Below are 23,794 nucleotides of genomic sequence, written 5' to 3'. Positions count from 1 at the left end.
CCAGTGGCCCCCCCTGCTGTTTCAGGGTGAGGGTCTCGGCTGCATGGGAAGAATCTGGCCTGTGTGTGCGCCGCCCCACCCCGCCCTCCCCTCCCCAGATTGTGACTGGAGGGGAAGTGAGCTGCTTCTGCTCAGATCCCTAGTTTTGGTATGGGAGGGATGGGCTGAGGCTGAGGTGCCAGACTTCCTTCTCCAAGTGACTCAGGGAAGCAGCGAGCCTTAGCAGGGCAGCTGGGCCACCCCGCATGTGTGAGCAGGAACAGTGGGCTGCCACAGGATCTGACTTTTCATCTTCTTGGCCCCCTTGGGAGGTGGGTGGAGGAGCCCATTTTTCAGATGAGAAAACTGAGGCAGTGTCTGATCCCTCTCGCCTGGCTGGGGAGCTGGTGGGCATGGGGATCCGCCCACCCTCATGGCCACTGGGTCCCCTGCCCCCAGTGTTCCACCACCTGCGGCCTGGGGGCTGTCTGGAGACTCGTGCGCTGCAGCTCTGGCCGGGAGGAGGACTGCGCCCCCGCTGGCCGACCCCAGCCCGCCCGCCGCTGCCACCTGCGGCCCTGTGCTGCCTGGCACACGGGCAACTGGAGTAAGGTACGTGAGGGAGGTGGCTGGCAGCCTCAGGGCACGGGCGGAGCCCTGGGGCCCAGGCCTGTGTTTGGGATCAGCCGCAGCCACCACCAATCGGCAGGCTGGGGTCCGTGCGCACATCTTTGCACTTTAATTTCTAGTCTCCGGGATGCCCCATCTATGTGGAGGTCAGCCTGTCCCAGGCCCCTTCTCTTACTGCCTGTATCCTTTTCTCTGTACTTTCTGTAACCCTCAGGATTTCATTTTCTCCTCTGTTCCTCTATTTCTCCATCTGTCCTGTCCTGGGGCAGCCCCTGGCTACACCACCCTCTGCCTGAGGCTGGTCAGCCATGGCCTCTCCCTGGGACTCTGAAGGGACCTGCCCTGGCAGTGGGGCTGGTGTGGGAGGGGAGTCCGATGCTCGCCCCCACCCCCGCCGGGTTCTGTGTGTGCACACACGGGACGCTCGGCCTCCAGTGTTCCCGCAGCTGCGGCGGGGGCTCCTCCACACGGGACGTGCAGTGTGTGGACACACGGGACCTCCAGCCCCTGCGGCCCTTCCACTGCCAACCGGGGCCCACCAAGCCGCCCACCCGCCGGCCCTGCGGGGCCCAACCCTGCCTCAGCTGGTACACCTCTTCCTGGAGGGAGGTGAGGCCCGGAGATCTGGGGATGGGAGTCAGTGGGGGTGTCCTTGGATGCTGGCAGCCCCCAGACCCTTCCCCTGCCCTCCCAGTGCTCCGAGGCCTGCGGCGGTGGTGAGCAGCAGCGTCTCGTGACCTGCCCGGAGCCAGGCCTCTGCGAGGAGGCGCTGAGACCCAACAGCACACGGTCCTGCAACACCCACCCCTGCACGCAGTGGGTGGTGGGGCCCTGGGGCCAGGTGAGCAAGTGCGGGGGTTTGGGGCAGGGAGAGGGCCTGTGGACGGACAGAAGGCCCTGTATCAGCAGGTGTCCATCAGACCTTTTTCACGTAAAGAGCTGTTGAGTTGCATGCCAGGGTCCCTGTGGTCTCTGCAGATGCAGTGGTAGCCTGACAAGGTCCCTGCCCCGCTGGAACTCACAACCCACCAGGGAGACAGACCAAAAACAGACATGCATTGTGATGTCAGGGAAGGCCTTCTGAGGAGGGGATCTTAGAGTGAGACCAGCAGGGTCTGTGCTGTCGAGGGGAAGCACGCAGGGAGCAGCACATGCAATGTCCTGGGGCGGGAGTGATGGATGCAGGGGCTGCTCAGGAGACCAAGCAAAGGCCAGATGGGTGGAGGGGGTACAGGAATGGCCAGTGAGGCCTCAGCTGGGCAAGACCCTTCCTGCCAGGCCTGTTTGGAGCTCAGAGGTTTGGGAATCTGAGTCCTTGACCCACTGGGGGACCTCCTGAGGGACCCTGGGAAGGTTGCTTCACTTTGCTGGGCCTCTGTCATCTCATTTGTAAAATGGGGTTGTAAGGATTAGATGAAGTCACATGGCGAGGCACTTAGCACAGGGCCTGGCACAATCTTGGCACAGATTTAATTCTAGGGTCTTTTAAAAGCATCAGAGCCCGACTGACAGGAACAGAGCCTGACTGGGGATGGTGGGCCCTTACTGAGAAATTTTGTCTCCCTCCCTTCTGCTGCCCATGGGTCCCCCAGCAGCTCCCCCAGCCCCAGGGCATGTCCCATCCCAAGTGAGGGGCTGGCAGCTTCCCCCTAACCCCCAGTCCCTGCCCCATACCTGCAAGTGAATACCTGGTGGCCTCTGGGGACAGACCTGACCCTCTGAGGAGGCCGGAGGGTTGGGGCTGGGAACCAGGAGTCAGGCTTCCTGGCGAAGGCAGCCGCTGCCCTGGGGATGGCCTGGGATGCCCCCCTGCAGGGCTGGTCCAGGGGATGCTCACCCCCCCCCCCGCCCCTGCTCCCTGCAGTGCTCAGCCCCCTGTGGCGGCGGTGTTCAGCGGCGCCTGGTCAAGTGCGTCAACACCCAGACCGGGCTGCCCGAGGAAGACAGTGATCTGTGCGGCCACGAGGCCTGGCCTGAGAGCTCGCGGCCGTGCGGCACTCAGGACTGTGAGCTCACCGAGCCGCCACGTGAGTGCCCCACCTGGCTCTCTGCTGGGGCTGGGGATAGGGTGAACAGTGGGGAGATGGGACTCATGAAACTGTCCCCCCAAAGCACAGGCTGACGGAGTGCCACACAGAGGCTGGGGCAGTGCTGGGGTCAGAGCAAGGGGTGTCCAGCTCCGCAGGCAGCTCCTTCTAACTTAGGGAGGAGTAGCAGCAGCCTGGCCCCCAGCGAGCTCCTTTTCCCTCTGCGTCTCAGTTACCCCCTCTTTCTGGAGTGAGGCTAGGGATGTCCCTGAGACTGTGGGGCCCAGGCCTGGGGGAACCCCCCGCCCCAGTTCTGGCCAGAGCAAGCTGTGTGACCCTGGGAAAGGACCTCCCTCCTAGGGTCCTGCTCCCAGCAGCTGGTGGCTTCCTGGCCAGCTGGGTCCTCCTGGAGAAAGAGCCTGAGCCAGAGACACGCACATATACACACTTGAGCGCGCACACACACTTCCTTCCTGCAGCCCAGCCGCAACCCCCCCGCCCCCCTCCGCCCCTGCAGTGCTGAGCTGAGCACAGGAAACGGTGGCCCTGCGGTCACACCTGGCCTCCCCTCACCAGCTGTGCGGCCTGGCGCTCCCTTTCCTGTCTTATGCATGAAGGGGCAGATAACCCCTCTCCTCCAAATGAGGTCTTGGGCTGAAGAGCCCAGGAGGCGCTCAGGAAAGGTTGGCTTCTTCCTCTCCCTCGTGGACACTGTCACCCCCCACCATGAGGTCTGCAGGAGCGCCTGGGGCTGCCCCTGTTGGGAACCCAGCAGCTCCTCTGCCGTCAACTGTCTGGCCCCTGCCCAGGAGACAGAGCCCCCTCCCCAGGACAGACTTGGCCCTCAGCTGTCATCCAGGGCCTCCAGGGTACCTGCCCCAAGCTGCCTTCTGTACCAGCAACTGGCTCCTCGGCAGCCCTTGGGCAGGCCCAGACTAGCCAGTGCTATGCCTTGCTGCCCCTGCCGCTGGCAGGAAAGGCCTTGCTGCCTCTATTACCTCGAGGCCCAGCAGAAATCTCACCCACCCCGAGTGCCGTGCCGTCAGCATTCATCCGGCAAGCATCGCCGCACAGCCCTAAGGTAGCTGTCGGCACCCAAGTGAGCCGTTTAAGGGCAGAGGCCAAAGAAGTGACCAGGATGCTGAGCCCCTGGAGTCCCCAGGATGTTTTGATGACTTGTGAGGCAGGACGTCTGAAAAGTCTGGAAACTCCAGGGTGTGCGGTCATCACTGTGAGGCAGCTGACATAGCAAGGCCACATCCGTTTGTCTGTGGAGATGGGGGTTACTGGCAGAGGAGGGGACTGGGGCCCCCACAGCAGTTCAGAAACTCGCCTGAGGTCTCTCAGTGGGAACAGGACGCGGCTGGCGGACGTGTAGGTTAGAGCTGCTGCCCAGAGCCAGGGTGGGGGATCTGGCCTGCCGCCTCGTGCCCGCAGCTGGGCCCTGGGGATGTCCCAAGGCCAGGGCTGCCAGTTGCCTCCTTGCTTCTCCTCCCGCGGGATGTCTGCTGAAGTGAGCAGGGCCGGGCGGCAGCTGGAGGCTGTCACCGGCAGCGAGGCCAGGAGGTTGGAAGCAAGCCGCATCCCAAAATAGCTCTGATAAGCATGGGGCAGGAGGGCCGGCCAAGCCTCAGCCTCAGCCTCGGACAGGCGGCCTCCGTCTGTCCCTCCTCAGGAGGCCTGGGCTCTGCTGACGGGCTGCCGGCCCAGGTCACACCTCCTCTCCTGGGGCCTCAGTGACTGGCCTGGCTGGCGGGACTGTTCTGGTGTGCAACCTGGAGGCTGAGGCTGGGCACAGCCCAGGGGCAGGGAGGTCTGGCAGGACAGGTGCCTTTGGATAGAGGGTAGGGGTCGGGGGCAGAGGCCACTGTAGGCTGGCAGGAGGCCCTGGGGACTTCAGTTGTGTGCCAGGCCCTTGGGGTCATGTACGGTCTGCAGAGACGGAAAGGGTGGCAGGCTCCTTGGCTTCCCACGAGCCCCTGAGGAGTCAGGGCTGGGGTCTCAGGGTCTTCCTCTGGATACCCAAGCCCAGCAGGCCCTGTTCCCCAGTCCTGGGGTGGTGGGTCCAGGCCAAGGGCAGGAGGGACAGGGAGCAGCTAGAGATCTACACCTCAGGCCTAGGGAAGCCCTTCCAGAAACAGCAGGCTGATGCTCTGGCGGTGGCTGCAGGCCTCCTTAAGGTCTTTGGGGGACAGGGAGATGGCCCAGGTAAAATCTCAGGGACGCTCCTCCCCCCTGGGGCGGGCAGGGGGGCGGTGCGAGGTACCGGCCTGCGGGTCGTGACCCGCCCCCTGCATCCCTAGGCTGCGAGCGCGATCGCCTGTCCTTCGGTTTCTGTGAGACACTGCGCCTGCTGGGCCGCTGCCAGCTGCCCACCGTCCGCGCCCAGTGCTGCCGCTCCTGTCCCCCGCCTGGTGTCCCCTCCCGCGGCCACCAGAGGGTCGCCCGCCGCTGACCCGCACCCCGGCCCCCAGCGGCCAGGACGCACAGACAGACTGACGCACTGACCTCAGCGCCCAGCACGGGCTGTGGCGGAGCCCCGCCCCTCACGCCCTAATGGTGCTAACCGGGGATCCCACCAGTGGCAGGCTGGGGACCCCTCCCCCTCAGAAAAGGTATTTTTTTATTCTAACAGTTTGCATAACATTTATTATTATTATTGTCGTAATAAACAGGCATCTACTGTTTCCAAGTGCGGCTTGGCTTCTTCCTGGCTTGGGGGAACTCCCCCTTGCCACCGTTAGAGAGCATCTTTCCGTCCACTCCTCTGGGAGGTCTGCAGGGAGAGAGGGGCCCGTGGGGACAGGAAGGCCCGAAGGGGTCAGAGCACAGGCAGGCTTCTAGAGGAGGTGTGTGCCGGTACAGGAGGAGGGAAGGGTTTTCGGGCACCAGCTACAGCCTGGCAGAGACCCGGTGGATGCTGGTCCCACCCCTTACTTCATGCCCCCTGCTTAGGCCCCCCAACCCCCCTGGCCCTTTCCAGACCCCTGCATTTCACAGGGATTGAGCCACACCCCCTTAAAAAGCAAGACCCATCTTGTCACCAGCAGGGTCTACCCCAGGAGTGAACCCCATGGACACATCCCCTGGCCCCCCCCACCCCGGCTTCACCCAAGTCCGTCTGTACCAGGGGTGGGGGGGGGAGCAGACAGGTCAGACCCACCCTTGTTGGCCCTTTCTTTCATCTCCATGCTCGGGGACGGGGCTGGGTTGGCTCCTTCCTCACTGCCAGTCCCAGATGCTGGGTTCCTGCTCTGCTGACACGTGGTCCCGCCACCCAGCACCTGCCACGCCAGCCTCTCCCTGCCTGCCACACCTAGTTCCACAGAGTCAGACTGTGGTGAATACACCAGGGAGCAGATGGGCACGAGGTGTTTTGAAGTATCCTGGGCCCTGGTGAGGGGTGCAGAGGCTGGAGAAGGCCAGGAAGTGACCTGAACAGGCTCCGGCCCTCACCTCTGGCCATGAGCCTTGGACTTGACCATTTTACATTCTGCTCACAAGTGCTGCGCCTGGAGGGGGCTTGTCCCCCTTCTCCACTCACATTCTGTTCTGTGGCCCCAGGGGCCCCTGCTCTGAGGAATCGCTTCCCAAGGCTTTCCACTGTGGCAAGAGCAAGCCCTTACAAGGGATGGGGAGCCGGGGCCAGCACCGGTCCCAGGCCCAGCTGTGCCCAGGAGCACCAAGCCTCGCTGAATCTGTGTCTCGGGAGGAGGCAGACTCCCCAGCTCCTCGCCTGTTCTGTCTGGGAATCTCTACTGGAGCTCCCCCATGCCGTCACTCTGCGGCAAGACATTTGGTCTTAATCATTCTCGTGTGTTTTTCCGATGATGGGGGGTGAGGGGAGTGGCGTCCCCAGCGGCAGCTGGGCCTGAGCTGTCAGCCTAGGCAGGAGGCAAACAACCCGTGACTCAGGCAGGGCACGTCACCGCTGGTGGAAGGAGGGGTGCCTGCCACCCGGTGGTTTAGGGGCTGCTCTGGACATGGGGAACTCCGGCTCCTGACCCCTGACCCACCCTGTGCCCCCAGCCCTCACCTGCAGCTTGGCCATGGCTTCAGGGCCTCCCAGGGCTGAAGGCATTCTGTCCCACCTGCTCAGAGGGAACCAAAGGCAGGGATGCAGAAACACAAGGTGGAAGGTGGAGAGCCACCCCCACCCCACCCCCACTTAAACCCTGCCCCACCTTTCAAGCCTTTGGGGCTGAGTCCCTTCACAAGTGAATGTAACAGCTTTTCAAGTCAGAATGTTACACAAATTAGTTTATTTTGCCTTTTAGTAGGACAATTCCAAAATTTAACTGGAAGATAAGCACAGAAGCTGCTGGGACATGGAAGGAAGAGAGTCACTTGGCAACACCCTGAGTCCTCCATGGCTGGCATCCAGCCTCCCAGAACACAGGCAGGAAGGCAACGGCGTGCAAAGTGAGGAGTAGGGATTTGTGCAGTAATACAAACATTTAGTTAAAACAACAATAGCGGACTGGCTATTTGCCTAGAGTACTTCCTATATCGATATAACATAGAAGCCAGAGCCGTTCCCAGCAATCAACAGTCTTGGCTGGTGTGGGACAGCTGTCAGCATGACTGCAAGTAGCCCCAAGGCTACCTGGGGTAAGAAGTGGGCCCGCGTGTACATAGGGGAAGTCAGCGAAGGTCAAGGCTGGGGGTCAGAGAGGGTACAGATGTGAACAGTGGTTCTGGAGGCTCAGGTTTACAAATACACAAGAGAACATGTTATACAAAATAGATGTACATAATCTAGAAAACCTTGATAAAAATAGCCTATAAAAATATAAACTGTAGTGAAAATATACAAAAATATTAACAAATGTTCAACCCATAAAAAAACAAAGAACTCACCAACATGAAAGCTGGCAGTTCCCACTTGGCGTGATGAGGGCGGCTCCCCTGGCCGTGGTGTGTGCGTCTGAAGCTGGCTGAAGGCTGCCCCGCCCCACGCTGGGATGGAGACAGCACCTGTCAGAAGGGGAGGATACAGAGCTACTCTTTCCTCAGCGGCACAAGGAGAAGGGAAGCACTGGCTCGAAGTAGTGGGAACAGCCCCTACAGTTGTGGAGAAGGAGTTGGCCCCATCCTGTCCCCAGTCTGGAATCAGGTCAAGCAGTCCCTCTCCCGCCTCTCGACAACCAGTGCTTTATTCCAGAAAGGAGAACTTCCAAGCAAGTGTTCCTGGCCCATTCCTTCCACAACCACTCTCTGTTCTCCCATACCCACTGCCTGGCCACTGACAGTTACAGCCTGGAAATACTAACACACCACTGGCCGCTCGGGGAACAGCCAACACCAGGGGCTTCAGCCACACACAGCAGGTGCCCGGGCCCAATTCAGGTGCTTTTAAGATAAGTCTTTTCAAGGCAGGAAGGACAAACAAGCCTATTGCTAAAGGCACCATTTTAGTCCCCAGGATGTGACAGTTCCAGGGGAAATCAACTTAGGGGAAACTAAAATCTCAAGGAAGCTGGCGCTGTCCAGCCCCATTCCTGCTGCCATCGCAGAGGCTGCCATCCCCTAGGCTGGCGGTAGAGGCAGGAGGCAGTCTCCACCAGCCCCAGTGGTCCTGCGGGGGTCTGTGCAGAGCGGTGAGGCTGCACCCTCGCCTCAGGGCGAACCCACTCACAAGGTGACTTCCTGGAGATGTCTGGCCTCAAAGAGCTGCTCCCAAAGACCAAACCAATGATAAAATACATTTTGATACCTACATATAGAGGCCAGCTCCCTGGACACAGTGAAAAACCAACCAACTTAACCAAAGACAGAAAAATTGAACTTGGTCTAATATGCTGAAATGCTGTCCTGGCTATGAGACTGCTAGAAGGTTGACAGTAAGAAAAGAAAAACTATGCTTATGAAAAAAAGCACTTCTTCAAGTTACAGTGCTTCAGTAAGTCTGAGTGTGTTTAATATCCACCAAGGATTGTTTCCAATTTTTTCCAGGTAGTGTAAAAAAAAAAAAAATCCACTAAAAACATTTTCTTTCCTATTTGAGTAATACTGTCCAGGAAAACAGTCTCTCAGATCAAGACATCAGGGACGGTCCACAGAGTGATTAAGCAAAAATAATCTTTGCACAGAGCCTCTTTCCGGGCCTTCAGAAAGGTCATGCTCTAAGTCCCAGAACTGCCTGGGCAGCCTGACACACTGGGGGTGGTGGGGACCCCAGAGGGGAGGACAGTTGCTGAGTACAGGATGTTTCAGCATGGCCGTGGGGTGGGGATGTCCCTGGGAGGGCTCACCAACGCTCTGACCTCAAGCGAAGGGTTCCCAGCCCCAGGCCCTGGCAGCTGGCCTCCCCCGACCCCAGCCCAGCACACTGGCTGTTCCCGAGGAAGCCACGGCTTCCAGCTGCCCGACGGCAACCACTCTGTTGCTACACCGCCACCCGGAAGCACGCCCAGAACAGCTCCCGGCATCCCCTCCACCAAGGCCAGCCCAGGGGCGGGCCTGCTCTGTAGGACGATGATGCGGGGTTTCCTTGGAATCCCATCCACACGTGAAGAATGAGCCCAGGGTCAACTCTCAGATGGAAAGAAAGGGTCTGCACAGAGCCGCCTGGAGCGGTGTAGGCAGAGGAGCGAGCGTGGGGTGTCTGGAGAGCCAGGCCCTCCGCCAGCAGGTTGGGAGTTCCTGTCTGAAAGGCTGTGCATGAAAGGGCAGAAGCTATTCCAGAAGTGGGGCATGGCCAGCACCTTGAAGCCATCAGCGTGAGGTCTGTGGGCTTGCCATAGGCTGTTTCTGAACAAGGGATGTGCTCGCTTTCCTAAGAAAATCCCTTCTTTCACATGAGCCTTATGTCACCCAAAGCAGTTAGACTCTGGCCCAGGAGTGTGTGAGGCCTGGTGGGCGTCCTCCACGACTACCATTCAAAACAGCGCCCACAACCGCCCGCTGTGTACAGGCGCAACCACCGGGCAGACGGCCCATGGAAGGTTTACTAAGGGCAGAGACAGCAACACAGCTGACAGACGCTGTAAACAGGCTCATGAAACTAGCCAGCTCTAAGCCCGGTGAGGTACCGATCGGGCGGAAAGCATGACGGGACAGGAGGAGCCATCGGCCGTGGCATGCAGATGGCTGTAAACAGAGGAGACCCGAGTGGAAACGAGAAAGTGCAGTGCGGCTTTGGACGTCTGCCCAGCAGACTTCCAGAGACCCCGGATGTTACGTTCTGGATGTGGAACGAGCGCAGGCGTCTCTGCAGTCCACCCTTTGGCACACTTTGGTTGCAAGGAGAGCAGCGTCCTGGGCGGGGGCGCGGGCAGCACTCAGGTGTCCTCTTCCTCATCACTGACCAGCTCGCCCTTGTCCGGGCTGGTGTCCCGTTCGCGCAGGAAGTCCTCCCGGATGGCCTCCAGCTCCGTCAGCTCCAGCCGGACCTTCTCCAAGTGGTAGGCCCGCCGGTTCCGGATCTGCCGCAGGGGGAATGGGTTCAGGTCCCCAAAGGAGATCCCGATCAACTTCCTGGCAGAACATGGCAAAGACAGAGCATCGGGGGGGTCAGGTGAGAGCTCAGCCTGGCCTGGGGGCCCGGGGGCAAGGGGAGGCGGACCTCAGACACTGTGCTGAGGGCCTGACGTGGGTGTCACTCGGAGGCCAGTGCACACACAGAGCCCGCAGGGCAGGCCCCAGATGACGGCCTGGATCCAGTTCCACCGCACACGCCCTGCGTGACATGGAACGTGGGAAGCTCCCCCCTTTCCAGCCCCCAGTTCCTCATCTGTACACTGAGGTAACAGCAGTGCCACCTCCCACATGGGTTTACTCGAGTCGCCGCCCGGGAGCACCAGGACGGGGCCTGGCACTTGCTCAGTGGTGGTGGGCCCCTGCATCCTCAGAACCGGCATGAGGCTTGGTGCGGGGCGCCCTCAGGAAGGCGCTGCTGCTGGACCGACTGACGGGGTGAAGTGGTGCACAGATGCCCCAGCAAATGTGGGGACAGCTGTCAGGCCCAGTCAGTGGTGTGACAGGTATTAAGATGCAGCTTACGCAGAAGTGTGCAGTTCACAGGTGTCGTACTATCCCCAGGTCTAGGCACCCACCACAGTAAACATTTAAAAATAATGGGTTTTGCCCCTTACCATCGGCCAGCAGTTTAGTAAAAACGGAACTAGAAAGTGCCCATAACTAGAAGCTGTAGACTTCTAGCACTAACCATGCTGTGTCTGCAGTTGTCATAGAAGCGGTTCCTCCGACCCTCAGCCCCTGCCCCACTCCTGCAGGCCCCAGCAGCAGGGACCAAAGGCCTGGTACTCTTAAAGACCCCAGGAGAGGCTGTGATGAAACAAAAATGTCACTGGACTTCCCCCCAACTTCCTCCCCATTTACACCTGCTACTCCTCAGTCACATGGGCTGTTTTTTCTATAAGGTGTACACAAATAAGACAACACATGCCCTTAGCATCACTCCCTCTTATATTTTTAAACACCCACTTGTTAGACATGCCTCACAGCAAGCCAGATGATGCTCCTGCCAGAAGGTAAAGGGTCAGAAAGTCTGGCTCTCAGAGCTGAGCTCCCCAGAGCGTGTTCTAGAGCCAGTGAGCAGGAGCGGCCTGAGCACAGCCACGGTTCAGTGTGGGTCTTAGTGAAACAAGATGCTGGCCGGGAACGGGGAACCAGATCTGCAGGGCCAGCCCCTTTCCTCTGACAGCTGTTAGTCACGGGTTCCATACACCTGGAATCGAGGCGTCCGGGCCCTTCCTTGCTACAAAAAAACCAAATTAGACTAACACTGTCTGCTGCTTCCACCAGGCCGTCACTACTGCCCATGAACACAGCCTGCAGCAGCAGGGAAAACACACCCTGCTCTGCCTCGGGCCTGGAAGGTCCAATCAAGAGGTGAGAAATGCCCTGTGTCAGCTGAGTCCAGAAGACGATACTTGGCACCTGAGAGGTCCCCAAGAGTCCTGACTCAGAGACTGGTCTAATCTTGTCTTACCCACCTCCCCTGACCACATCTGACTGGGAATTCCCTGCCTCCTCTGCAGAACCAATCAGTGTACTGCACAGTCACTGTTCCTTGGAACCAGTGATCTGGGGAGCTTCTTAAGCACTGGGGCCCTATTACAGAGGTGGGGCTCCACCACTTCAGGCATCTGCAGTCCTAACAACACCCCCGGGGTGATCCTGCTGCACTCGGAAACTCCGGGTCCAGGGACCTTGACTTCCTGCAGTCACTCACCAGGTGGCGCTGCAGGAGCACGCACAACAGACCGTGTCCCAGTTCTGCCCGGGTCTCTGCCACCCTGCAGGGCATCACCCACAACCTGCACAAAACTGTCCCGGGCTGAGCAGGATGCCCTCCACATGCATTAGCTGTCAGAGTGAAGTGCACTTCACACCATTCTTGTCTTGACCGGATGTGGGATTAACGAATACTCCCAAGGTTCACCCCAGGACAGACATTCTCAGATATCCTATTGTTGTTGATATGGCAACAAGCCTGAAAAAATCTGAAAACCCACTTCCCAAGTAAAAGATCCTGACAGTAGTGGTGACATGTAAGGATGCCAGGTGTGGCCCCAGCCAGTATCTTCTCCCAACATCCACCTCCCCAGTCCCCTTGCCTCACTCAAGAGAACCACAGGGGAGAATGGTCAGGCCCCTCTCTCTGGCCCCACACCCCCCCTGTCCCAGGACCCCTTAGCACTGGTGCCCTTCAGCTCCTCCTGTCTGACGCTGTCCAACCACTTCTCATGACATTGGCCAAGAAGAGAAGCCGCCTTCTCTTCTTGTGAGCATCGGGGGGGCAACTGGTCTTTGTCAAGGAGGTGGTCACCCATCAGTGGATCGAAGAGTCAGTTTAGTGAGTCATGACGAGCATTTTAAATATGTGATACACAGTGTACTTAGAAAATATCAGAGGGTACAGCACAGGTCTGTATCAAGCACTGGAACTATTTCAATGAACAAATTCTCCTGTTCCAGTTACAGACTCTCTAGTATGTGTGTCCCAGGTTGTGAGATAAAATGTTCTTCTTATGGGTGGCAGTCAACACAGTTTGAAGAACATTAATAAGCTCCACATGTTTGTCAGTGAAAGGACGCCTGTGGTTTTCATGAGGCCACAAGTCTGCTACAGGGATCCACTCCCGTACAGGAAAGGTGGCTCCTAGCGCCTCAGTGCAGTGAACATTAATGGGGACTCAGGGGTTCACAAGGATGTGCACCCCACTTGCTCAACCAACAGCAGGTCCACAGAAACCCTCTGGAGAACATGCCTGGGCCACCAGGGCCAGAGCAGCTGTGAAGTGTGGTTCAGCGGACACAAGGACAATGACGGTGGCCCAGAAAGGCCCCCTATGTTTGTGGGGCGACAGGGATTCTTTTTTGCGATGGGGATTCTTGACTACTCAGCTGCCCAGGCCAGAAAGCCAGGGCCCTTCCAAGTTCAAATTCCCTCTCCACTCCTTTCAACCTGCCCACTCTGTTCTGCCCCTGGGGGCACCTCGCTCCAGGCTACCACTTCTCTCACCTGGAGCCTGGGCCTCCTGCAGCCAGTCCTGCTCCAACCAGACATGCCTTTCTCATGTCCAACCTGCAGGGACTTCCTAACACTCAGGATGAAGCAGCCTCCTGGGCAGAGTCTACAAAAGGCTTAACAACCCAGCTCTGCTCAGGCCTGGCCTCGATCCCGCCATGCCAGCCCCACCCTGGCCGAGCCTCTGGGGCTGCGCCCTAAACATGCCGTGCTGTCACGCCCTGCACACAGCTCCTGGGTGCCCTCTGCCCAGGGGGCCCACGCCCTGCCGCCCCCACCAAACCCAGTTTACCCGGGCTTCCTTCACCACAGCTCTGAGCAAACCCTGCTGTAACATCCTCACAAGCTCTCCGAGGACAGGACCTGCTCCTCACCCACCACCCTCTGTGCCTGGCAGAGGGCCTGCTACATGGCAGACATTCAGTAAGTGCTTGTGAGACATGGAAGGATGTGCTTTGGTTGTTAGGATTTATGTTTATTGGGTCAAGGATAAAAGCTCAGGGGCCCTGCTCTCCTGGACGTCTGGGGGTCTCCCAACGACTCACCTAGCATCCAGGATAGTGCGTGTGAAGTAACGGAGGTACTTGAATATGGACATTGAATCCTGAAGTTTCAGGATCTCCTCTTCCTTGTATTTAAAAAGTGCCAGGGCAAAGCGGAAGATAACCTGCAGAAGGACAGGGAATCTGTGAGGGGAGAAGCACCGAGCTCCAGGCGCTAGCTCCAGGGATGGGAGACCTGCCGGATCCCTGGGAGCGCGGCCTGCATGGGGGCCCTGGGGCAGACACGACCTCAGGAGCCATTTCTGCAGGTGCCTTTCTCAATAGAAAAACGTTTTCAACTCTCTGGTGGTGTTCAGCAACACTTCAGCCCAAACCAAAAATTTCCTTAAGAAGTAGAATCTTTGTGGACTCCTCCACATTCAGCTCACATTTCTAGTCCATAAGCTATACAGGACTAGAGATAAATGTTAAATTAATCAAAACCAGGGTCCTCTTATTCTGAAACTCTTAGAAAGCTCTACCTCCGGAGGTAGTTTTTATCTCACCTACTAAAATTAGGGTCTGAATTATTGACTTCTGAATATGGGGAAAGAAAATTTGAAAAACAAGCTTTTTTTTCGGATTTGTCTCTGGGTCACTGTGCTGAGGCCAGAGGACATGGACTCCGGCTGCTCCTGCAAGTTTTAGCAGCTCTGGAACAAATTACTTCACCCACATCTAAGGGTGTTGGCTGGTCTGCAACAATGTGAATTTTCTCTTATTCAGAAAACAATACTTACAGAGTTAAAATAGGTGATCCTTCTCTTAGCATCCCTACCTGTGACCCAGTGGGAAACACTGTTTAAGCCCTGGTTGAGAACTCTTAATAATGACAGACTGAATTTAAAAGGTGATGATGTACTATGTTGGACACATTATGGGATTAATATACACAGTCAAACTTTGCTGGTGGGAGCAGAAATTGGTAAGGCCCTTCTGCAGGCAATTTGGCATTCTCAATGAAAACTACAGGGTCTTTTGATTCTGGATTTACCCTGGACCCAGCACATCCACTTCTAGGACTAAACCTATGGATGTACTTGTACCTATAGAAAGACAGTTATAATGAGTCACTGCAGCACAGTTTGAAACAGCAAGAGACTGGAAACAATGTGAATGTCCATTATCAGGGGACTATTTGGTAAATTTCTGGTTTATCTGGAGAAGGGGATATTACCAGAGTTTTTAAAAAAAAAAAAAAAAAGAGCCAGATCTATATACCCTGATATGGAACAATCTCCAATAAATAATAAACTGAAAAATCATATTTTAGATATACATCAAATACCTTGAAAAAGAGATACAGTACATTGAGAAGAACAGTTAGGAGACTGGGAATCTCCTTTCAACTGCACACTCTTAGTTATATGATTTGAGTTTATCATGTATTACTTACTCACAAACTGATTTTTTTTAAAGCATACACAGACTGGGTGGGAGTCCTGTGAGCAGTAGGGCTCTGAAGCTGGGCCCCCGAGTCTGCCCCAGTCATCTGCTCACTCTGGGCCTCTAACTCCTCATCCATACAATGGGCTAATACTGCCAGCTGTTTGACAGAGGCTGAGGCTCAGACTGCAAACCATCAAAGCCCCTGTGCCGGGCACGGGGTTTGGCACAGACTCGCTTCTGATGAACCAGCAACTGACTGCAGTTTCCTGTGACCCCTCTAGTGGCCCCCAGGGCTGGATCACTCTGCCCCTTGGTAACCGTCGCACATTCCAGTTAAGCTGGGATGCCTCTGCCACTGCCCATGGAATCATCCAGTGAGCAGACCCACCTTTGGTCCCTCATAAAGGAAAGAGTCCCATATTTTAAAGAGGATGTCGCTGACGACGCTATCCACAAACACCACCAGGAACCAGTTGAATGTGATGAGGGTGTAGTCGACTTTGTACTGTTCAAAGTGGGCGTGCAGTCGAGGCAGCTTCTCGCTCATGAGGTCTCTGAACACACGCTGGTCCACCTGGAGAGGGAGCAAAGGGGAGAAGTGTGTGGGGGCTGCCATGGCACAGAGCGGGTCATCCAGGGCCCCAGGGGGCTGCAGGCCCATCACAGTGCACCGCGGTGTAGCTGTTCCAAATGTGTGGAGGGCTCACCCCAGAGAGGAGGGCTCTGTGCCCCAGAAGCAGTTGACCACACACAGCAGGCGCTCACCGAGTACCCGCTGACTGTCATCCTTTCCACAGGGCGGGGGGCTGGGTGCGACGGCCTGAGGCCACGCCTGCACTCAAAATGCCCCATGAAAACAGCTGCTGCAGAGCTGGTGGAGTAGTCAACCTTGCTAATCTGTATGGAAATACAGAGGGTGCTGCTACACAGGGCCGCAACCTGAGTCCCTGGCCCAAGAGGAAGTGTGGTATCACCACATCCATTCACCAAGTATTTGCTAGCTGGGTGGGGCAGTGAGGGAGCCAGGACTCCAGAGTCAGCTGCACTTGAGCTTGGGTCTCAGCTCTACTACTGACTCCACAGTGGCCTTGGACACACTGTATTCTGGAGAGCTCTGCTCCTCATCTGGAAAGCAGTAACAGTCTCCTTCTCCCAGGGCTTCTGTGAAGACTACAAGAGACTCAGGTAAATACCTATCAACATAGGTGGCTGTTATCTCTCCATGTTCTATGTCAGGCAGGGGCCAGTGCTGGGCAGAGGCTTGACTCGCGTTCAGTCCTGACCTCTAGGAGCTAAAAGATGAGTGGGGAAGGAGATGTATGGGCTGTTACACCAGCTGTGCCAGGGCTTGGTAAAGATGTGTTTGCAGAGAATTACAGAGCCCCGGACGGGTCCCAGCCAAGTCTGGGGGAGAACAGCCCTGCAGCAGAGGGCACAGGACTGTGGGCAGAAGGGGTGTGAGGGAGGCAGCCCGGCCTGGCAGAGGCACCATGCCCCTGAGGGTCAGACTTCATCTACAGGCCAGGGGCTTTTCCAGCCTTTGTCTGTGACCCACAAGACAACATACGTCAACATCACCCAGTCTGCATCGAACAGAAACAAATCTTTCCTGAGCATTACTTAACTTCACACAGGAGGACACACTTTGATGCCTCAATTCTAGTCTATTCAACTTAATGTGATGAAAAACGCTACTGCCAACCCCCTATACTGATTTCTCTACTCATGTTTGAAAAATGCAGCAGGCAATGAAGGAGAAGCATCAAGAGGCTTTGGGTAGGAGAGTGATGGGGCTGGATTTGTGCTTTAGATCTGTCTCTCTCCCTGCAACAGGGGCCGAGCTAAAGGGGAGGCCCATGGAGGCCCCCCACACCCAGAGCAGAGGGGATGAAAATCAGAGCCAAGGGTAGCTGGTAGGAGGATAGGAGCACCTAGATCGGAACTACATGGAGGTAAGGTCTGTAAACCATGCAGACCCTGAGCCATCAGAGGTAAGGAGGAGGGGTGCCTGGAATACACAGGCCTCCAGAGGGGCTGGAGAGGGCAGAGTGTGGTCCCCTGAGGCCGGATCACAGGAATGAGGGCTGGGGAGAGTGAGACATACTGGTGCCTGGGGGCAACTGGAGCAGGACAGTTGCAGCTCACCAGAGACCCGGGCCGAGGCTCCACGGCCCGGGTGCAGTGAGGTCACCACTCCACCAGTGAGCAGTGAAGCATCAAAGAAGAAAGAGACCCACAGAAGAGAGCAAGCCACCATGCACAGCGGGCCACCAGGCTGTCCGGGAACAGGGGCAGCTGCGCAGGACATGCCGGCCGCATTAGCGTGCCCTGAACGGCATACTGAGATGGGAGCGAGAACTGGTGCAACCACCTGGGAGAGCAATCCGGCAACGCCCAGGAGACAGGAAGACACCCTGCAGCAAGCCTGCTCCCAGGACTGGATCCCGAGAAACCCGCCAAACTTTCACCAGCGTTATCAGTCAAGTTATGGTGGAAGGTGTGTGAATTCTTGGGATGACTGAGATACTACAACAACTAGAAACAATCTAGATAAATGTTAAAGTGACATTTTAAAATGTCCTTTTTTAAGGAGAATCTAAAACTTTGAAAAACTCAATTGTTTACCCTTACGGGAAAGGTTGTTTTTTTTTTTTAAATATAGAAGCCACTATAGTAAAAAATATATATATATTTTTAAAAAGAATGTTACACAGGTTCAAGTACAACTGGTTGAAATGTAAAGATTTAAAAGGCAAAGTAAGTTATAAAACATTAATTTCCACAGAAATGATTCTAAAGCATTGTAAAGTCACCTTAGGGTACACAAAGGATAAAATGCAGGAATCATGGTTAGAAACATACATTTTTGTCCAGTTTGCTTTCTGGCTAGAAGAGACAAAATTTCAAAGACCTAAATTAGCCGAAATGAATTATAATTAATTTTTCTTAGAAGACTTAAACAAAAGCACATAAGAAGCTATAAAACCATCTCATGGTGTGCAAAAAGTATCACCCTCTCACCTTCTCACCCACATCTATTCCCCAGTGCTGTAGGATTCTGATAGGTGGACCAGTTACTGAAAGGCAAGTTGTCAAAACATCTTATGGGTGCATGCGCAGTAGCCATGACAAGCCATACCTGGGCATCCTCTTTGGTCAGTTTCCCTGGAAGCCCAGACCCTCCTACAGGGAAGGTCAGCATCACTCACTAGTGATGGTACTTCTGCTGGTGCTATTCCATCCCTCAGCAGATAAACAACAACTACCCACTTGCACACACTTCACACTTGGCACTGGCCAGTGCTGGGGACGAGAAACAACAGGAGCAGGTGCTGCCTTTGCATGCATACTAAGTCGCTCAGTTGTGTCTGACTGTGACACCATGGACTATAGCCCGCCAGGCTCCTCTGTCCTTGGGATTCTCTGGGCAAGAATATGGGCGTGGGTTGCAGTGCCCCCCTCCAGGGGAGCTTCCTGACCCAGGGATCAAACCTGCGTATCTTACATCTCCTGCATTGGCAGGTGGGTTCTTTACCACTAACGCCATTAGCATGCATGCACACTGGCTTTAAGAGGCTGTAAACAGCCAAGGGAGACAACAGCTGACTATTGAGCCAAGTGATGGCGATATGATGCCCTCTGCCTAGAAGGACTTGGGCTGAAAGTGCCTGAGAAGAAGGGACCAGTCAGCTGGCCTTGAAGTGGGAGAAGACCCAGGCACACGCCTTTCTTGCCAGGTAGGTGGCAGATGGTGCCCTGTTCTTGAGGCTGCCTGGGGCTTGGCAGAGGGTTGGTGTGGGGAAGGCTGCCAGGGGACGCCTGCTCAGGCCTCTGTTCAGCTCTCTGAGCTCAAGAGGATGTGGAATGACTATATTCATCTCTGTGTCCCCGGCGTCTAGTGAGGTCCTGGCACACAATGTACACTCAGCCGAGGGGACAGACGGAGAAGCTGCTGAGTGTCTGGACGACAGTGCAGCGTGAAGGGGCTCAGTGCTCAGCTCCGGCAGGAAGCAGCTGACGGCAATCTGCAAGGCATGGCGCTGGGGCTGACCATACACACACAGCTATCCCCATTTGAAGAGTGGCCTTACACAACATCTGTTACAGAAAACCGGTTAAACACCTCATGTCCAATCAACCGATGGAATATTACCAAATATGACATTGAAAATGAGATAACATTATGAGAAAATGTTCGTGCTGTCATGTGAATGTGAACAAGCCAGGATAATCGGCTCTGAATCTGGATACTTAAATGTATTGGGGAAAAGTCAAAACGAAATATATCAAAATGCTAACTATGGTTCTCAAGTTGGTAGGGTAACAGGTGACTTTTCATTTCCCTCTTAATATGCATTTCTTAAAGAGATGGGAATACCAGACCACCTGACCTGCCTCCTGAGAAATCTGTATGCAGGTCAGGAAGCAACAGTTAGAACTGGACATGGAACAACAGACTGGTTCCAAATAGGAAAAGGAGTATGTCAAGGCTGTATATTGTCACCCTGCTTATTTAACTTATATGCAGAGTACATCATGAGAAAGGCTGCACTGGAGGAAGCCCAAGCTGGAATCCAGATTGCTGGGAGAAATATCAAACAAGATATGCAGATGACACCACCCTTATGGCAGAAAGTGAAGAGGAACTAAAGAGCCTCTTGATGAGAGTGAAAGAGGAGAGTGAAAAAGCTGGCTTAAAGCTCAACATTCAGAAAACTAAGATCATGGCATCTGGTCCCATCACTTCATGGCAAATAGATGGGGAAACAGTAGAAACAGTGGCTGACTTTATTTTCTGGGCTTCCAAATCACTGCAGATGATGATTGTAGCCATGAAATTAAAAGACGCTTCCTCCTTAGAAGGAAAGTTATGACCAACCTAGACAGCATATTAAAAAGCAGAGACATTACTTTGCCAACAAAGGTCCGTCTAGTTAAGGCTGTGGTTTTTCCAGCAGTCATGTATGGATGTGAGAGTTGGACTATAAAGAAAGCTGAGCACCGAAGAATTGATGCTTTTGAATTGTGGTGTTGGAGAAGACTCTTGAGAGTCCCTTGAACTGCAAGGAGATCCAACCAGTTCATCCTAAAGGAGATCAGTCCTAGGTGTTCACTGGAAGGACTGATGTTGAAGCTGAAACTCCAATACTTTGGCCACCTGATGAGAAGCATGGACTCACTGGAAAAGACCCTGATGCTGGGAAAGATTGAGGGCAGGAGGAGAAGGGGACAACAGAGAATGAGATGGTTGGGTGGCATCACTGACTAGATGGACATGGGTTTGGGTGGACTCCAGGAGTTGGTGATGGACAGGGAGGCCTGGCGTGCTGCAGTTCATGGGGTCACAAAGAGTCGGACACAACTGAGCAACTGAACTGAACTGAACTGATGCATTTCTGTATTAGCTAACTTCAGTGAGTATATCTATTGGGCTTCCCTGGTGGCTCAGATAGTAAAGAGTTTGAGGAAGGCTGTGAGAGGCCTGGGCCCAGCGCAGGGAGGTTGTGGCTGCATCTGTGAGTGAGATGGAGGGAAGGATGAGTGGGTAAAGGCAGAAAGAGAGAAGAAGAGGCACCTTCAATGATGCAGGAGAGGGGACGGTGACCTAACAGTGGTGAGAGGACAAGGGAACAGATCTGAGCCACCTGGCGGGTGGCAGTGATCAGAAACAGCAACTCCAGAGGCACAGAGGGACCGGAAGGGGGAGCGTGGGCTGACCCAATTCCTGGCATGGGGACTATGGGTGACAGGGCAGTGCAGGTGCTAACAGAAGGCAACAAGGGGGTTCCCTCCAAAGACAGAAATGCAAATAAAACACAGGGCCCAACTAGGCCAACAGAAACCACACGAAACATTTACAACAGGGATTTTCCCAGGGCAGTGGTCACATTGGTGACAGGGAGGCCGAGAAGTCAAGCAGTTGATGGTGAGGTAGCCCAGAGGCCAGGGCAGGAAGCCACCCCTAGGCTGGAGCAGGGGGGCCCCCAGTGGCACAGACAGGAGCTGGTGCCACAGAGGAGACAGAGTCACTGGCAGGAAGTGCCCGAGGCAGAGAGGGGAGAATGGCCCTCAGCTCCCTGCCCTCCTCCAGGCTCCCCACAGTGCCTCTGCTGGCCACGCACGGGCTGGGAGATGGCCCGGGGCCTGCAGATCCAGCTGTAGGGAACAGAGAAGAGCAGGGAAGGGCAGGACACAGGCCCAGCTGCAGTCAGGAGTCACAGGGCTCTCGGGGAGGAGGCATGGACACAGGTCAGACACAGGAGGAGGAGGGCTGCCAGTCGGGGAGCAGGCAAAGTCCATCTGGAAGCCAACGACAGCAGAAGCCCCAGTTCAGCGCGGGAAGAGATGCCCTGGGCTGCAAGGGCCAAGGGTCTGGTCCTGAGGTGGGAAGTCACCAGTGGAGCCAGAACCCCTGGGCCCTCCCAGCCCACATCATCCTACCGGCCCCTGGCTTCAGACTCCAGGAGCGGTGGGCAGGAACTGTGCTGTTCAGACCTCTTGCTGCGGGCGGTGCTGGAGACCGCAGCTCTGTCCCTCCGGATCTGTTACAACATTGTTCACAGGAGTCGTGTCGTCCCTGCTGTTTCCAGCCAGTGAGCGAGCCGGGCAGGGGCACAGACGCAGGCGGGTCTCGTGTGCACTTTAACAGGTGACCTTGGCTCAAGGACTCCACACTGGCCTGACCAAAACTTTCTGAGAACTGCACAGCAGGTTGGGGTCTTCCCCACCACCCAAACCTCCCTCCTTTCGCTGGTCTGGGGGTTCTCCTGGCTTTCCCCAATCCCTCCCCTTGATCCTTCATGGGTTTTCCCCTCAATAGTCTCTGGCATGTCTGCTTCTGCCTTGGCCTCTGCCTCTTGGAGAACCAGAGCGAACATACCCAGGCTCCCCAGGCTCCCCTGAACTGTGTCTTAGCCAGCCAGGCAGAGTCCAGGGGAGACAGTGCTGAGCAGTGACCACAGAGCAGGTCTGCTGGCTTCCAGGGCACTGAGTGAGACCGACCGGGCACCCACTGGCTTGTGAGCAGCCCGACCCAAGCTGGGGGAAGCGGGGGCGGGCGGATGGGGCGGCCTCCGTGTGCACCTTGTCATGCCCATGGAGCATCCCCCCAATCAACGCTTAATTCAGGTCACATTTCAGCTCTAATTCTACAAGTTGCTGACTGAAGCACAATATTTTTAGAGTACCTGGGATCCTAAAAGAGTCTTTGTGTAATAGTCTCGAGGCATGAAAACTTCCACTATGGTGACTAGACACCAGAAGGCATCTTCTTGTTCCAGGTACAGGAGGGCCACGGCCACCAATCTACAAGCAAACAAAGGACAATGTGAGCGCCAGCCCCCTGGCCCAGACCCAGGCAGCACAGCCCATCTTCACAGACGCCTCCATGGCGACTTCCACTCTCCAAGAAATAACACCAAGTAAGTATTTTGTGGCAAGGGAAGCATTTCCTAGTTTGAAAAGCAAAGCTACATTCACCCTCCCTTTCGTTTCTTTTTTGTTTAAAGATGATGAAATTATTTCCCAATGATCCAGTCGGCCTCATTTAAAAAATTTTTTTCATGATAAGATTTTGCTAATGCAGCTAATTTGAGTTTTTTAAGTTCCAACTAATCCTTTTATGCACAAAAAATCAAGGGGTGAATTTGAATACAAGGGAGAAAGAACACAACGATGGTTTAAAAACAACTTTCTTGATACCAATCTACTTGAAATGGGGCTTCACGCAAATGAACCATCATGGGGGCTTTCTCAAAACACTGCATCCATGGCATGCACGTGGGGTGGGGAAGAAAGCCTTTGTATCAGCTGTTTGGTCATTCACAATGGAAACCTGGGACCGGCTATATTTGACATTGTCACCACCGAGAAGTTACTCACCCAGTAACTTCATCAGGTCTGGCTCTGAGCAGGCATTTGGGACAGAAAGATGGGAAGGAAAACACAATAGAAAAGCCCCTCTCTACACACCTGAGAACTTCTGCTTGTGCATCACTTATGGGAGAGACCTGAAGTCACTTCTCAGAATTTGTTTTTGCTTTCTTCCTTGGACAAAATTATAATGAAATCTCAAATTAAGAGGTTAAAAAAAAAAACTGGGAAGGGGACGCCTTGAGTCGGCATGAATGGGATGGAGAGTAGAAAGGTTACAAAGAGTAGAGATGGGTAAGGAGGGAGAAACAGGATGTGTACAGCACCTGAGGACGCCACAAGAAGGGGCAGAGAGACTGAGATCCGCAGAGCCTTCAAAGACATCACTTTAAGTTAACTGATGTTCATGATGATAGGCATGAATCACTTAGAAAAGGATGCTGTTGCTGCTGCTGCTGCTAAGTCACTTCACTTGTGTCCGACTCTGTGCGACCCCATAGACGGCAGCCCACCAGGCTCCCCTGTCCCTGGGATTCTCCAGGCAAGAACACTGGAGTGGGTTACCATTTCCTTCTCCAATGCATGAAAGTGAAAAGTGAAAGTGAAGTCGCTCAGTCGTATCTGACTCTTAGCGACCCCATGGACTGCAGCCTACCAGGCTCCTCCGTTCCTGGGATTTTCCAGGCAAGAGTACTGGAGTGGGGTGCCGTTGCCTTCTCTGTTAGAAAAGCTAGCGTTCTGCTAAAGTTCTGGGTTCTCAGAATGTGTGTACAAAATAATGTGCATGGAAAAAAATCCAGTAAAATGGTTAAAGTTTAGAGGTCCCAACGGTGATTATGCACAGAAAGTCTAAATTA

At 55.1% G+C, this 23,794-nt stretch overlaps 2 protein-coding genes across 3 annotated transcripts in view; one reads left to right on the top strand and one right to left on the bottom strand.

Annotated features, from left to right (window-relative positions):
• The window catches only part of ADAMTS7 (ADAM metallopeptidase with thrombospondin type 1 motif 7), a 56,313-nt gene extending 50,985 nt beyond the window's left edge, over window positions 1-5,328 (top strand). Inside the window, exons 20-24 of the mRNA XM_043434532.1 lie at window positions 439-591; window positions 1,045-1,218; window positions 1,304-1,450; window positions 2,474-2,636; window positions 4,940-5,328. Coding sequence (XP_043290467.1) covers window positions 439-591; window positions 1,045-1,218; window positions 1,304-1,450; window positions 2,474-2,636; window positions 4,940-5,091 — 789 coding nt within the window. The 3' untranslated portion in view covers window positions 5,092-5,328. The remainder of the gene's footprint in view (window positions 1-438; window positions 592-1,044; window positions 1,219-1,303; window positions 1,451-2,473; window positions 2,637-4,939) is intronic.
• Window positions 5,329-6,867: 1,539 nt separating this feature from the next.
• The window catches only part of TBC1D2B (TBC1 domain family member 2B), an 89,114-nt gene continuing 72,187 nt past the window's right edge, over window positions 6,868-23,794 (bottom strand). For both annotated transcript variants that reach the window (XM_043434534.1, XM_043434533.1), the window contains exons 10-13: window positions 22,253-22,370; window positions 15,454-15,639; window positions 13,680-13,801; window positions 6,868-10,115 (exon numbers count right to left, since the gene is read on the bottom strand). In XM_043434534.1, the coding sequence (XP_043290469.1) occupies window positions 9,920-10,115; window positions 13,680-13,801; window positions 15,454-15,639; window positions 22,253-22,370 (622 nt within the window). In that variant the 3' untranslated portion in view covers window positions 6,868-9,919. The remainder of the gene's footprint in view (window positions 10,116-13,679; window positions 13,802-15,453; window positions 15,640-22,252; window positions 22,371-23,794) is intronic.

Source organism: Cervus canadensis, chromosome 17 (assembly GCF_019320065.1).
Source record: "Cervus canadensis isolate Bull #8, Minnesota chromosome 17, ASM1932006v1, whole genome shotgun sequence".
NCBI lineage: Eukaryota > Metazoa > Chordata > Mammalia > Artiodactyla > Cervidae > Cervus > Cervus canadensis.
The sequence above is the reverse complement of the archived record's forward strand: the minus strand, read 5'-3'. Positions and strand labels throughout refer to the sequence as shown.